General features: G+C 40.6%; 1 protein-coding gene across 6 annotated transcripts in view; it reads right to left on the reverse strand.

The window, feature by feature from the left end:
* Nucleotides 1-16,629, reverse strand: part of SPECC1L (sperm antigen with calponin homology and coiled-coil domains 1 like) — a 129,301-nt gene that overhangs the window by 97,512 nt on the left and 15,160 nt on the right. For 3 of the 6 annotated variants that reach the window (XM_057492234.1, XM_057492230.1, XM_057492229.1), the window contains one exon: nucleotides 3,966-4,149. The exons of 1 other annotated variant lie outside the window; for it this stretch is intronic. In XM_057492234.1, the coding sequence (XP_057348217.1) occupies nucleotides 3,966-4,112 (147 nt within the window). In that variant the 5' untranslated portion in view covers nucleotides 4,113-4,149. Of the gene's footprint in view, nucleotides 1-1,108; nucleotides 1,228-1,778; nucleotides 1,938-3,965; nucleotides 4,150-16,629 lie in introns of those variants that run through there. 2 more of the 6 variants (XM_057492232.1, XM_057492231.1) reach the window with 2 other exon arrangements.

Genomic DNA, 16,629 nt, shown 5'->3' on the forward strand with positions numbered 1-16,629 from the left:
TTCATATCAACATTATTCTAACAGCCACAAAATGGAAACTGCAGACGTCCATCAACAGTAGTACAAATGAATGACATGTCACCATCCCATGGATTTGTGATCAACAATGAAGAAGGAGCTGCTGAGATAGACAACAATATGGATGAGCATCATGGGCTGTAACACTAAGTTAAGGAAATTAGGAACACATGAAAAGAACAGTGTATGGTTACATTTACATGAAGATCCAAAACTGGCTGAGGTGCAGATGTACTGTTTCTTGACCTGGCTGTACTGTATGCTCACACTTTGTGGTAATTCACTAAGATGAACACAGATGGTGTTTTTGAACTTCTCTTGATGTATGTCATACTTTATCAAAAAAGTGAAAACAAAACAAAACACAACTCTGTCCTTTCCAACCTGCCTTTCACATGAACCTAACTGCAGGCTTTTTTCCTATTTCTTTTAATTTTTGTTATACAGGTCTGTAAATACATGTGCATTCATACACATAAACACCCCAACAACAATCCAAATAAATGAAACTGATGAAGGAATAGATTTTTAGTCTACTTTTTAACAAGTGCAAAACACAAATCATCTGGTAAGAACATTTCTTCCAGATGAAATAATGAAATACAACAACCAAAGTATTGATGCTTCTCAGGATAAAGTCCAAGTTTCACAGTTTGCACCTTTGTCTCAAAATTTAAGATTAAATTTTACCTTTCAAGTTTCGGAGATGGACTGCTCAATCATATTGTTAATTAACTTTTGCAATGAAAAGGTATGACCACAAATAATCAGTGAAGAGTCATCAATTATTTAGATTGATTCTAACTGAAGTAACCACAGCTTATTAATTCTCACCTATCAAGTTTTAGAAAAAAGTATTCCTGGGACAATGAAAACAAGTACTACTTCTACAAGGATAAACCATGAACACCTGAGCAGTGTGTGAAACCTGGAAAGGTTAGGCATGTACGAAAATGATCCCTCCGGCTGGCTGTGACAAAGAATTATCCATACAAATGCTCCAAGATAGAGGGCACAGCTATTCATAAGAACAGGAACAATTTCCTTAAAACTCACTATAAACATCAGTAGAGCTTCATTCTATACTTACAAAAGCTCCCATCAGCAGTGAGCTGCTCTGGATCAGAAGGGTCCCTTCCCCTGTATCTCAACTAGATTTAGCCTCAAACAATACTTGAAATTAAGAAGTGCACGTCCTCATACCCTGCCACTGCAAAAGTGTCACGCAAATACTGCACAGTGACAGATACTCACGTGCGGGAGCCCTTATGACAGGATGAGTACATGCACATGGTATCTACATGATTAAAAGGCAAATGCTTCTTTCATGTGACTAATCATCAGGGCTCCATCACAGCTACAGGAATTCAGACTGTGGGAGGTGTCTATATGCTAGAGAAGCACGGTGCAATATGAAAACTTTGAAAAATAACGCAAGTTTGTGGGGTCTCCAAACGCTTCTGATATTTTCAATTCTTCTGCCCATTTTCACTCTTTTCTTCTTTCTTTCTGTGCCTTTTTACTTCACTTAGTGACTTTTTTCTTCTCCTTTCTTAAGTAAAAGCAATTGCTCCAGTCTAGGTAGTGTTCCCAAATAGTTTCACCCCTTCTATGACCCTTACTCCACTACACACACACACATGCACACACAGAACTATTTAAACAGTCAGCCAACATAGCAGAGCCAAAGCTGTGAACAGCCAGCATTTGCTGGCACCCAGCAGACACACTGTTCTACCTCACAATGAAAAAGTACTCACGGTTCAAAACCAAACTACCATCAACTCCAGATTCAAGCCTCAGAGGAGCTGACATGCCGGCTCCATGCACACTCCGTAGCAAACCTTCAAAGACACTGCCTGCCACTGATAAGGAGTCAACAGGTGGAAGGCAGCACTGCACATCCAGTGCCAATGTTTCAACCTGTTCTTCCAGTCACGTAACAGGTCACTAGTCACACAGGCACTCCACTCTGAAGACAGCCCCAGCAACTGAGTAACCAGTTAGGTCAGGAAATGCCAGCTATCTTACACAAAAGAGTGGCAGCACTGCCACCAAGGAAACAGTTTAGAGTGTTGATTCAGACTGACGGAAGCAGGGCAAAGGTCTACTCCTGGTACCATCCTCCAGGCCACAGGAGGACATCCAACAGCTCATCAGGGATGTAGGAGCAAGGAGAAAACCTGGGGACATCTCCAAGCCTGTGGAATAAGCCTGGGTTCAGTTTCAACAACCCTGGAAGAGAAAAACCAGCATTTCCTGCTAGATCTTTCAACACATATAATGAAGTCCCTCATCAGCTATTCTTGTGAGGTGTTTCTTAAAATAATTAAACCACGATCTATCAAAGTCCTGCCTGGACAAAAGGCTTTTAAACAGATCATGTTTCAGGCAGTGCTTGGTTTCTCCCTGTCAGACTAGTAGAAACCCTTTCCAGGTTTTCTCCATAGAGTCAAAAGTTTCTACTCAAACACCAACTCCCTAAAACAAACAAGCAAAGAATAAAAGAACTGTGGATTGAGAAAGACTAGAAGATAACCATGTAGATCTCTGGCCAATGAATCTATGACGTGACCAGCTGAAAAAGGGCCTGGAGTCATCCTGTCCCTTGAATGGTCCAAACCAACACGGACACAGAACACCCATGGGAAGACTGTTGTTTTGAGCAATCAGTCTTGAGTTGAAATAAGTTTCTAGAGCTAACCAACAAAAATGCTACTGCCTGTCACTCACTAAGCATCTGCTGTGCGCGGCCCTGTGCTAACCCCTTTCACATACCCCTCACTTCATCCTGACCAAGGCCCTATGAAGGCCATGCTGAGCCTGGGTCTATTGCTCCTGAAGTCCATGGTCACTATCCTACACTAGTAAGAACTAAACCAACCTCTTAAGGAGTGTAACAAAAACTAGTTATGTTAGTTTCCTAATTAAATTATTATCACCCAATTTTACTGGGATTCAAACTGGATCAGCTGTCAGGAAGAAAATAGCAGTTCATGGTGTGTAAGGGGCTGGGGAGGGAACAGAAACCCCCATCTAGGGGTTTCAGGAATGTTACTGCTGGTCCTTTACAGCTGAGCATACATGCTCTTTTCATAAAACCTTCCTGGGCTAGAAACAGTATTTCCCTACTTGAAAGTGCTTGCACTGCTTTCCTGCTCTCCCAGAGCATCTGCCTTTTTTGCGTGTATTTTAGTTATTCATGTATGTGACTACTCCATTCATTACTCCGCAAGCCTCACAGAGCTAACTCTACCTCCAGCACAAACCAACACAGAGCCTTGCATGACGCAGGTGCTCAGTGATGTACCACACACAAGCCTTGCGGCTGAAGTGAAGGTTCCTATGGACAGGATTCTCACCTGGCCTTGGTCAGATAGCTCACTATACACGTGTAGGCAATTCGTTGCTACTGACTCTATATAATAAAGAGCTCCGTCCAGTGCTCTGTGCGACACAGGGCACAGCTGGAGGGCAGCTGCACGGCTAAAGGACAGCAGAGACTGGAGTGGTGGCAGCGCCGAGGACGGAGACTGAGACGGCTGTGCAGGTAGAGAGGCTCAGAGGCAGAGACTGGCTTGCTGCACGCAGACTTACTCTGAGTGGACGGGATTCTAGTGACTGACCTGTCACTGTGAGAATAAAGCTGGGTATAAACCCTTTCACCCCAGAACATTCCACTGTCATTTTTCAGTCTCACTGAATCCATAGTGAACTTGTCTGGGGCTGAAAGACATTGGCAAGACAAGCTTACTATCTGGTTTTGTTCAGAAAGACAGACTAACCAGAGCAAGTAAGTTCATCACCCTGTGAACTCTCTTCAAAGGCTATGCGTTCCCAGCGCCAGCAGAACCCAACCCCTAAACAATGTCTGTTTAGTAAATCAAACATTATAGTAAGATTCGCTCCTAAATCCATCACAAATTCAAACATCACCACATTAATACCTTGGACAATAATGCTGCAGCTCCAGGTCTTACAAGTTTGCCTCCTATAGATGCCGAAGGGTTATTTTCAGGTTTAGGTTTCTCTACTGTTTTGCTTATCCCAGACACTTTAGGCACTGAGCCAACACTCCTGCTTGCTTTCTTCATTCTGGGTTGCCTCTTCGTGATGCATTTACAAGCAAATCTGTAGAAAGAAATGGCATGATATGAGAACAAAACTGGAAGAACATTCTTTAGAAATTCTAAATTTAGAAGTTTAGAAATTCTGAAGAGTTTTACCATGTGATAAATAAAAAGGTTTGAAAGCTATATGTTGCCACAGAAAATAAAATCTGAAAAGTTCTTAGGCTTATTCATCAGAACGCACCCTATTTTCAAGACTTCCTTCTTGAATATCATTAATTTGAAATTATTTTGTGCTCTAGTTCAGTCAGGAAAAAGAATATACTAGATATTCTAATGGAATTGGCTAGACATAATATGCATTATCTTTGGCATTTAATAAAGCATTAATCGTCCTGGCATTGGAGAATTGGCCATTTTGCAGGTATTTAAAGTTGATCATACATTTCACATTATCTAACAAAGTATTAATTTCAAATATAGATTGTGATATCCACACATAAGCAGAATATACCAGCAACCCAACACATTCAGGATCTAAATATATTTACCAGCATATCTCTTTTATCAAGATGCAGCATCAAAATTCTTTATCAGAACATAAGCCTCAATTTTAGGTTCAGAAAATAAGGGCATTCTATATACTTATAAGGAATATGACAAGTTTTCCACCTAAATGGTTTGTATGTGATTTCACAGCTTAGAGGACTGGGAGTAACAGTGGTGGCACACACAGCTAGTCAGATAAATAAACCTTTAAATACATCTTTATTAACTGAGCTGGAAAAGGAGTTCCCACAGTAATATCATGTTTGGAAAGATATCATGTTTGGAAAGAACTGGCTTGGGTAGAGTAATACAACTAACAAAAACGAAGCCCGGTTTTTAATGTAAAGATTATGTATGATAACTCTCAGAACCATATTGAGCACAAAAAGAGATCAGAAATCTTATGAAGATTTCTACATACTAATAAAGAGAAACTTACAGAATAACCCTTTGGGAAAGAAAAGGCTCATTCCAATATCCTTAATGAATATTTTACCTAGACTGGGCTCAAACACTCCAGATTTATCTTGCCTTGACATAATACAAAGTGTACCAACTGGTTTGGTGGCAGGAAAAGTGAGACAGGGTGAAGGGGGCTCTGCTCCACCTTCAACATGATAAGGCCTTTGAGCAAAAACAATGCTGTTATTATCAACTGAAACCCAGTGGAACTTCAGAGACTCTCCTCCAGCTTCCTGGTTATTCCTTATAGAAAATGTTATATATACTAATGATCAAATTACCTACTCCCTCTTAAGCCTTTAGCTTTCTGTTTTCCAATTCCATTTGAGTAATCTGCCCACTGTGAGTACTCCTTCTGGTTCAGTTCTACCATCTATTTCTTACACTTTCCCAGAGGATACTGCAACATACATACATACATACATAAATAAATAAGTGTGTGTGTGTGTGTGTGTGTGTGTGTGTGTGTGTGTGTGTGTGTGTATCTCAAGTCGCTTCCCACAACAAGTACAATATACAGTTGTACTGACCCCTGCCAGCCAATGATTCTGCTTTTCTCACCTGTAAAATGAAGGAATTAGGTTGGGCCCACCACAAACTCAAGGTACCTGTAGAAAAACCAAGTTCCTAATAAGGTTCCAAAATCCAGAACCTTTTGTACAACTTCCCACTTTTCCTTTTTATTTACCTTCTCTTTTCTAAACCTCACATTTTGCAAATGGCTCCCTAAAGTTTCTTTCTTCTCTTCTCCAAATTCCATGCCTGCACTCCTTTCTACAACAACACTCAGACCCTCTAGGAGTCCGTCTACTCCTCCAGCCTCTGTCAAATTAATTCTTCCTAGACTAGCACTATCCCACAGAAGTGAACTGCAGTGGCAAATACATTCTATATTCATATACCTGTACTGCCCAATACAGTAGCATCTACCATTTGCGGTTACTAAGCACCTGAAATGTGGCCAGTGTGACTGAGGAACTGAATTTTAAATTTTATTTCATTTTAATCTACTAAAGTTACATACTGGCTACCATACTGGACAAAGTAACAGACTATCTCTTTCTTGTTCCTGTCTCTGTCCCAGAATTAAAACTACTCCCACCCTTATGACAGCTATAATCAAAAAGATAGTAACAAGTGTTGAAGAGGACATGCAATAACTAGAACTCCTACATGCTGCTGGCAGGAATGCAAAATGTGCAGCCGCTTTGGAAAACAGTCTGGCAGGTTCCTCAAGTGTTTAAACAGACTTACCACATGACCTAGCAATTCCACTCCTGGATATATACCCAAGAGAAATGAAAACATTTGTCCACATGAAAACTTATGGACAACTGCCTATAGAAGCATTATTCATAAAAGCCCCCAAATGGAAACAACCCAAACAACCTCAAAAATATCTCCCAATTAAACTATGACAAAATTCTTTGTTAGCATCTAAATTACTTTTTACTTATTAGCATGTATTTATTACTTATTGGTTACATATTACTATCACATAGTTCTCTGTTTACATGCCTTCTGCACACAAAATAACTGTTTCAATTCCAAATGTCCATCAAAATATCCACTGATGAATGGATAAACAAAATATGGTTAAGTCACCCAAAGGAATATTACTTAGGCACAAAAAAGAAATGGAGTAGCACTACGTGGTACAGCATGGACGAACCTTGAAAACATACCAGATGAAAGAAGCCAGACAGGAAGAATCGGTATCATATGACTCCATTTACACAAATTGCCCAGAAGAGGCAAATCTACAGAGGCAGAAAGTAGATTAGAGGTTGACAGGGGCTGGGGGTAAGGGACATGGATGCTGGCTGCCGATGAACATAAGGGCTTCATTTTGGGATGAAATATTCTGAAACCAGACTGTGATGCTGGTTGTACAACCCTGTATATATACTAAAAAACACTGAATTTTACACTTTAAGTGGGTGAATTGTGCGGCATATGAATTAAAATCTCAATAAAGCTATTATATAAAAAAGCAACCCAATGAGAAGTATCAAACAATAATTTTTGGGAAGTAGATCCTAACACTGAAAGCTACCTGATAGAGTGGAGCTCAGAAGGAAGATACAGCCAAAAGCTTTACAGATGCTGAGATGCAGGCTGGTCCAGATGACTGACAGCCTGGCACTCAAGAGACCTCTTAGACCAGTGGTCCTCATCCACACTGGGCCCAAAACTCCCTTTCTCTAACAAATGTAAACATGCCTTTACTACTGAAATGAAATCCAAAGAAAACCTATTTGTTATATACCTATTTTCTTAAAAAATCTACTTAATGTGCCAACTATATAAAAAATAAAAGTAATTTATAATAAAATAAACATGAATTTCAACATGTAAATGTTCAAGCAAAACTATCTACGCGTCTAAGTTGAATCACTGTGACTTTGACAGCTATAGTCTTGACTCGGGCAGCATCTGGTAGTATTGGCAACCCAGACACCGTGCTATCTACCATGCATGCTGTCAATAGTGCAGTTGTCTAAGAGGATGAACTACTCTTGGACTTTTTATGTCTACTGAGCAATGAGATGCCCAGACATTTGGTCAAACATTATTCTGAGTGTGAGGATGATTCTGAATGAGATTAACATTTGAATTCATAGGCTGAGTAAAGCAGATTGCTCTCTCTAATGTGGGCAGACCTCATCCAATAATTGAAGACCTGAATAGAACAAAAAGTCTGAGGAAGATGAACTCCTGACTGAGTACTTACACTGGGAAAGTAGGTCTTCCCCTGTCTTTGGACTTGAACTGAAACTGGCTCTTCTTGGGTCTCAAGATTGCCTATTTTCAGACTGGAACTTACATCATCAGCTCTTCTAGTTCCTAGGCCTTCTGAATCAGACTTCATGGCCCCTACCTATTAAATGCCAATAGTACCCAGCAACCATTCAGACAACCAAAAAAGCTTCTACAATTTTCTAAAATGACCTCTATCTAAGGACAAGGATCCTCAAAAACAGACTGTGATCTACCAGTAGATCTTGGTGTGCACCTGGTTAAGAAAATGGAATCCCTGGTCCAGACGTTGCCTAGAGCTCCTCTAGTTCTACTGGACACGGGGGAAATTAGAGTGGAGGGAAAGGACCAGCACAGTTCACAGCACCTCCAGTACCCGTTAGTAGGGTTAGTTACTACTGTCCCTTCCCCAACCCTGCTCAAGGGTGCTGTGTCAGCACCCATCACCACCTTTAGTCCCGCAAAGTCAGTCTGGGAGGAGTAGCTCTCCTCACCAACACTGTATGGATCCTGTCTTTCTACATATGTTAAATTAATCTCAAACTATAATAATCCATGAAGTGGTCACAAGTACTTCTCAAGTAGTACTTCCCAAAAATATCAAAATAAAAATACTGCTCCCAAAATAGGGGAAGGCACTGAAAGCCTTGAGCTCCTCCGACAGGGCAGGCACCATGTCGCTGGTGTGCCATACCCAACAGTTTACTAGATACTCACAAGGGCCTACATGGTCACTGATAGATGAAGGGACTCAGTCTCAAAGGTTGTAACTCTACCTGGGTCAACCATTCTTAAGTGACAGGAGTCTGAATCCAAACCCCACACCTTACCCGCAGCTCCACATGGCCTCCAACACAACCATACAAAGAGCTTCCTCAGGAATGTGCAATTCTTTATCTCGATGAATACTGTACAAGATATGAACAAAATGTAGTAACACTAAAACCATACTGCTCAATCAGCCCCTTCTAGATTTACCTACTTATTCTATGGGTCAGTGCTGGTATTCTTAAGTGAATTTTTTTCATTTTGAAGGTACTAATTACCATGTTACTTAATATAAAATCTATCTTTTTTAGAGCAGAAAATTCATTACCAGGTCTAGCTATGTATTAAGTTATAGCTATGAAAGTAGAATTCTTAGCTATGATCATATTAACTTATCTATACGTGCTACATTTTTATTTAAAATAATTATTTGGTAGGCATAGAAAGAGACACAACTGTTCTCATTTATAGAAATAACCCTGCACTTAGAAGGCTGCTATCTTGGTGGCCAGAACTCTCACCCAGGCGTCCCGGTACTCACAGCTTCTCAGGACAGGACTTGCAGCTCCGGGAGTCCTGCCTGAAGCTAATTACACATCTGCAGCCACACAGGAAGCTTGAGTTTCCTTTACATCTATATAGAGATCCTATAATTAAAACCTACTGAGGAAAACAAATAAAGGGCCATCTCTTACCTTCCATGTATAGTACATAAAATACTATTTAAAAATTAAACCACAGACACAATCAAACTAAAATTTAAAAAATCAAATGTTTATTTTAAAAATAAAAAGTACCTTGGAGGCCATTTATAGGAAATACCACATGCAACACGACTGACAAAAATCTTCAGCTACAAGCATCTACTGTTGGAAGGTACTTAAAAAGTTATGAAGAAAGTCATTGTTTACTCAACAGTCACTGAATACTTATTTTGTGCCATGACAAGCCAAATACCAATTCTCTGGGAAGCTAGTGAGACAAGGCCTAAATAAATACAGGGACATGTAAGGATGTTTAAGTCAAAAGATACCTACTTTCAAGCAGTTCACAGTCTAGTGGAAGAAACAAGGTACATAAATGGTGAACAGGTCTTCATCCTTTATAAAGTCTACTGAGAAAACAAGGTAAGTATATGTACACAAAGCACAACAGGTATAGAAAAAAATCTAGTTCCTGCAAAAATTCTGTCTTTGGGGAAGGGGGTGGGAGGCAAACCTCAGAGATGTGGGAGAGCATGGCCTCACCTGAAGAACTCTGAGGACGTGGGTCAGCTAGAATACAGAAACATCAAAAGGAGGACTGCTGGGGAAGGGCCTCGGCAGGCCGTCCAGCCCTGGCCTTCACCTGGCACAGGACAGCGAACCACAGACAACTAAGCGCGGTGCAGCCCTACATCAGGTTTGTAGTTCCCGAACAAAGGATGCTGCTGCCAAGGACAGACCAAGTGCCACAGGCATGAGGAAACGGCAAGGGCATCTCCTTCCCTTTCTTTCCCTCTGACCTGACTCAGCTCACTCCAAACAGAAGTGCCACCATCACCCCCACAGCTCTCCCAGGACCTGCACCCACGGCGCCATGCCTGTCCTTGCCCCATCTCAGTCTCCCGAATCTCCAGCCACTCTTCCAGCTCTCACACTGCCTGTGTCTCTCCGTGTCGTGGAGCACAGGACCCTCAGAACTGGGCGCTGATACTAGACAAACCTGGTCTGGCAAGCAGAGTTCAGAGTGACTGTTCTCTTGACCCAGACAATGAGATTCCCTTAACTTCATCTAAAGAAAGACCTGCTTCTCTAGGAGCTACCAGGGAGGCTCACACTGAGTCCAGCACTACCTAACGGGGCCAAATCTCTCCCACAAACTGCTGCAGAGCCACTTTTCTTTTTCCCCTAGCATTTTATTATGAAAATTTTCAAACACACAAAAATGTTGAAGAAATTGTACAGTAAACACCCCACTTTTCTCCTTTTCATACCTTTGCAATTTACATTCTGAAAAAATTTACACTTGTACCCATTAAAATTTTCATTTGGTCAGATTCAGCTCAAGATTCCAGCCTTTGGGATATTTTTAAATTCTGACTTAAAACTCTTTAGTTCTCCCTCTAACAAGCACTGTCCTCAATCTAAATCACAGGTCTATTCAGGAGCCTCGCCTACAATAAAAGGAGGTTGGATTCTAAGGAATCTCAAAGGTACCTTCTGACTCCAAAACCCTTTTAAGTTAGTATAATTCATGGAACTCAAAACATAGAGGACAATGATAAGACTCGGATGTACCACTAGAGCCTCCCTCTGGGTCTCAGAAACAGCAACAGAGCACTGAAGTTACAGGTCAGGAGAGCTGGGTTCAAGCTCCAGCTCTGCCATACAAGCCATCTGACGGTGGGCTAATCACTTCATCACTTTTTATCTTTGGCAATTCTGCTTCCTCTCCCACAAAGAGGAGTTGATAAAACCTAACTAATGGAGTTATACAGAGTAATAGGTACACAAATAAAAAGAAAAAATATCAACATATTCATTCCATAAGTTTTTTCACCAGGGCTAAAAGGTCAGAAAAATGGTTCAACTATCCAAGATTAGGGATGGCAATTTATTTCAGTGATTCAGAAACTCCACCCTCCTTAACCATCCATGAAAAACACACCAATCAAGTTTAAGTAATGACAAAAAGACCCTAAGACCTTCTCTTAACTGTCATGATACTGCATCAAGTAGGATCCACGCTGAGTGGATTGTCATGTGAACTACTAGGAGCTGGACCATCCCTTGTGAGCACCTTCAGCCCTGGCACAGTGGGACAACTACAGTGATGACCTCCATTCATTCCCTCCCTCCTGTAGTCACCAGGATCTGTACGGCTGCCACTTTTTCCTTTGAATTCCCCCTATTCACCTCCAATTAGACCCTTTCCCCCACTGTGTTACACAAAATGTACTGGTATTTAAAACTATTAAATTGCTATTTAATTGATATTTTTAAATCTACTGTGCCTATTTAATAACCAGTATCAGAAAGACTGCCCTACTATGTATGGTCAAATCTGTATCCCTGGGCAAATTATCTAACCTCTCTGAACTCTCTGTTTCCTCATATATAAAATGGGCTAGTAATACTATCTACCTCATAAGGACGCTGAGAGGATTAAATAAAATAATGAACCTGAAGTGCTTAGCAGGGTGGCAGCCCACAGTAAAGCCGGGATAAATGTGAGCTATCATAATTCAGGAGAACACACTGCATGCCCCAAGGATGACTAATGCCTTATTAAAATAAAAGCAGCAACTCAAAGACACTTTGTAAGAGAAACTCTTTATAAGGGATGACTAAAGATTGTGTTTACTTACTACTACTCACATTAAATTATATACTATGGTACAGAGATGTCAACAAATAACACTTGTTTCTGGTTCTTTCCCACTGAAAATTATATACCAGGAAATACTGGAAATACATGGTAGGGAGTCCACAGGAATGATAATCAAGAGGCCTGGACTGTGGTCAAAGGCTTGGCACATCTGCATGACCCAAGCCAGTCAGGCTACCTCTGTGAGCCTTGCTTAGAAGCAAGGTGTGTGGATTAGAAGCTTGCTTTTGGAAATTCAAAATTTCAACTTGTACCTTCAGAATCAGGAATCACAACTGTTTTTAAAAAGGAAATTGCTTATTAGTTGATTTTTTATGTGTATCAACATCCCACTAAAAATTCAGAAAGGGTTTCAACCCAAGCAATCTAAATACATTTATCTCTTATCGAAACACAGGAAATTGTAAATTTAAAATTGCAAATCAAGAATAAAATTAAAACACTTAGGAAGAAGAATCACACAGTTAAGGAAAAATTGAAGTTAGGAGACTGGCCACACTGGAGTCAGAAAGTACAAACTGCTAAAGGAATCAAAACCAAAAACCAATCTGATAAAAGGCCATCTACTATAAACACCAAACAAAATGCAGAAGAGAAATTCAATAAGAAATGTTTTAATTAAACAAATCACAATGCAATAGGCTGATCCAATACTGAATTCCTCAACATTTATGTTTTTAAACTTCCTATGACTTATAAAACATAATCGGAAAAATGCACTTAAATGTATCCAAGCAGACTTGGAAGGAGACTCCATTGAAAAAAGTCAAGGCTTAATCACAGAAAAAGCCTGAGCCTTGTCATTTCAAAAAACTGCACATGTGCAAGTAGGCGTGTACTCAAGGTGCACGAAACAGACAGGAAGGAGAGAGAAGCCATGGTGAGATGCCTTCAAGGCATCTGCTTAGTCTGGATCCACATACGAAAGTCCATTTCTGCTCAAAACATTCAATGTTGTTCTGACTAAGGAGCTTACTGACAAGTTTAATGCTTACTAACAATTTTTAAATGCTTTTTATTGTAACAATTATTTTCACTTTTAAGACATATTATTTCATGCCTAAGATTAGGGTGTGATTATCAACTAACATGCACATTTAATGTGATAAGTTGTTTTGGTATGGTATTGTTTTCAGGAATCAGTGACACAAATTTTGACTTACTTAGAAAAGGTGACATTCACATCTACCTCTCCTCCACTTACTTTCACTTCCAGCTAAGAAGGAAGGAACTTCACTGAAGTGTCCTCCCCTTCCCCCAGGTGTGCACTCCCCTTAAAGACGCTCATGGTCCCAGAAGAAGGAAAAAGCAGCTTCCATCCGATTTCCACTCCCGTCCCTTCACAGCTACCTCCTTTCTGACTGGCCACACCTGGTGAAGGGAGTCTGAGGTGCATCAACGGGAGACAGGCTGTGCAGTTCAGCCATCCATGCCCAAGTGGACACAGAAGTCAGCGATAAGGGAGGGGACGGTGAGCAAGACAAACACAGCTCCTAGTGGAAGGACAGGGGCAAAGTCAGACTACAGTGGAATGGGATAAAAAGTTGAATTGGAAATGAAGGATAAAGAACTTCAAAAATCTGGCTTATTGAAGGGGAGAGTCAGAGCGCTGAGGAGGCAGAGACACTTGGTGGATGTTGCTATTGTTTAAATATGAGAGCAAGCTGCCTGGAGACTGCCAGCAGACAGCGTGGAAGGCCCCGTGCTGCACCAGCAGATTTGATTCTCATAATTGCCGTATGTGGCTGAAAAGGAGGAAGAAACTGAGGTTAGAGAGGTAAACGGCTTGCCTAAAGTCTGAACTCCCTCCACTAAACCACAACTTCTGATAGGATGACAGAAAGAGGAGTTCAATTATGAGCACTAAAAATTCAAACACACAACGTTATTTCCATTTGTTTTGGCCACAGAAAAGCACATTCTTGCTAATTTATAATTTCTCTTTATTACTCTGCAAGATTTGACACAAGGAAATACTTAGAAACAGCTAGGATTTTTCAGACTTAGAACTCTAAGTCTCCTTCTTACAACTTTCCAAAACATAGTAACAAAAAACCTAAACGCACACCAAAACCTCAGATTTCCGGAGATGTCTCTTTTTAATACAAGCTGCTGAAAAGCCGTTAAACTACTGACAATACTTAACATTCCAGACAAGTGACAAGGCTGGAAAAGGACAGCCTGAAGGAATTTCTGGCTACACTACACAAATGTTTTTTCCAGATTTAGTCCAAAACAAATTGGTTCCCAACGTTCAAACTCCCAGAATTCAAGAAATTTTGAGTCTCCTCTGGCTACTCCCTCGTCAGCCAAGTTCCTGACTATTTACAAAAGAAAACGTTTATTCAGGACCGCTTCAAACCATGGGTTATGGCCATATTTTTGGCAGGCAGTTACAAACTTGCACAATACTGTATTCATAAAATTAACTGTAGGCCATATTTTTAATTAAAAACATCATTTCGATACATTTACAACAAACTGACCTGAAACACAAAATTAAACATTATCTTTTGTGTTTTACCGATGATTCAAATATAACCTAAAAAATCCTTTAAACATAAGCTAAAATTTTAGACTCGAACCACTTCACACCCCCTAGAATGACCATAATGAAAGACAAAGATAAGGCTAAGTGCCAGGGAGGAAATGGACACCTGAAGTCTCCTTCATTGCTGGCAGGAGTATAAAACATTAGGGCTCCTCAGGAAAACATTTTGGCAATTTCTCAACAGTTTAAACCACCACTTACCATATTTCCAGTAAAACCATGCCAAGTATTTATCTAAAAGAAATTAAAAGTGTATATCCACACAAAGACTTGTACACAAATGTTCACAGCAGCTTTTTAAAAATACATACAATTACTCCAAACCAAAAACAACCCAAATGGCCATCAAAGGAAGGATAAACAAATTGTAGTATATCTATACACATAATAGAATAAAACTCAGCAATAAAAAGGAAGAACCCACCGATACATGCAACATGGGTGAATCTCAAAAGCACTATGATAAATAAAAGAAGCCTGATACATTATATTTTATGAAATTCTAGAAAATGCAAATTTTTCTACAGTGACAGACAACAGATCAGTTGTTGTCTGGGGGTGAGAAGAGGGGAGATTAATTGAACAGGCTATAAGGGAACTGGTGGGAGTTATGGAAATATTCTGTATCTGGACTGGGATGGTGCTTACATGGCTGCACGTATTTTCAGACCTCATCAAACTGTACATTTAAAATGGAAATATTCTGTTGAACATAAACTATAGTGTAAAATTCATTTAAAAAAATAAAAACAAGCTCTTAAATACTCAACTAAAAAAAAAGTTAGATTTGAGAATTGTTTTGTCCATGACACAAAGGAAGTCATTCTAAATGTAACAAGTTAAAATAGATTACAATTTGAATTCAGTTTAATAAAAATGAAATGTTTTTTAAACAAGCATTTCACTAGTTAAGTAAAATGAAAATTAATTTTAAAAAATAAGAAATACCTTTCCTGTGTGTCTACTGAATGTACGGTAGTGAGTGGTCTCAATAGAGGGTAATTTTGCCCCTTAGGGGATAGCTTGCACTGGACATGTAGACATTTTTGGCTGTCACAACCAGGGTGGAGGTGCTACTGGCATCAAGTGGGCAGAGGCAAGGGAGGCTGCTAAACACCCTATAATGCACAGGATGGCCCCCAGAACCAGATGGCCCAAAATACCAAGAGTGCCAAGGCTGAGAAACCTTGGTATAAAGTGACCGGTTTAAATCTGGGGCGGAAGGGAAGATGTTCATCTTTCTGTACCATTCCTGAGTAGGGTCACATTTGCACAGACATTCTTTTGAGTTGAGAAAGCCTACTCAACAAAACTGGCTGAAAGAGAAGGGAATGTTTGTGCCACAGGGCCTGTTACTCCCCTTGTATTTCCATCCACATACCCCGGGGAAAGGATGGAGAACTCAAAGAAGGGCTCTCTCTAATCTCCCAGAATGAAATGTGGGAAGAAGCCACAGGGGCTCACTGCTTACCTGTACCACATTACCAGCAATTCCATTTTACCAGTAATTGGTAAGCCAAAGACCTGCAGTCCCCTAGCTACCTGGCACAGACTGACAACCACAAATGGACCGTCAAAATCTGCTGTTCTCCAGTCCCTCTGAACCCTCCCTGGCAAGAGGAAAGAAGGGAGCCACCTAAAACCTGAGGGCCTGCTGTGCGCTGAGATCTGCACTGGGGATTCCACACACATCATTTCATTCAATCCTCCTTCATCTTAGGGGGTGATATGATTATCAGGTTCACTGTAAAAAGAATACCCATGCCTTCCACAGGTAGCACACTTGACAGCAGGGGTCTGAATAGGTCCAGCTCCAAACCCCACACCATTTTTCCAGGCTAGGAAACTCCCTGGTTTGTCTTTATCTCAACGGGGTGGCCTGTACAGTGGGTGCTTTTTCTTCAGAGACAATGAAGTATGGCGGAGCCATGTCTTGGCAACCAGAGGAAGATCTCTGACTTACATCACTCCCTTCTCTGCGCCCCTACCATCCCTGCCAGTCATACTCCGGCCTCCTCCTGTCAGGGAAGCCAGCCTGACAACTACCACACCTCCTGAAGTTCTCTCTGCCTATCATGCTTC

The sequence above is a fragment of the Manis pentadactyla genome, chromosome 14 (assembly GCF_030020395.1).
Source record: "Manis pentadactyla isolate mManPen7 chromosome 14, mManPen7.hap1, whole genome shotgun sequence".
In the NCBI taxonomy this organism is placed as follows: Eukaryota; Metazoa; Chordata; class Mammalia; order Pholidota; family Manidae; genus Manis; species Manis pentadactyla.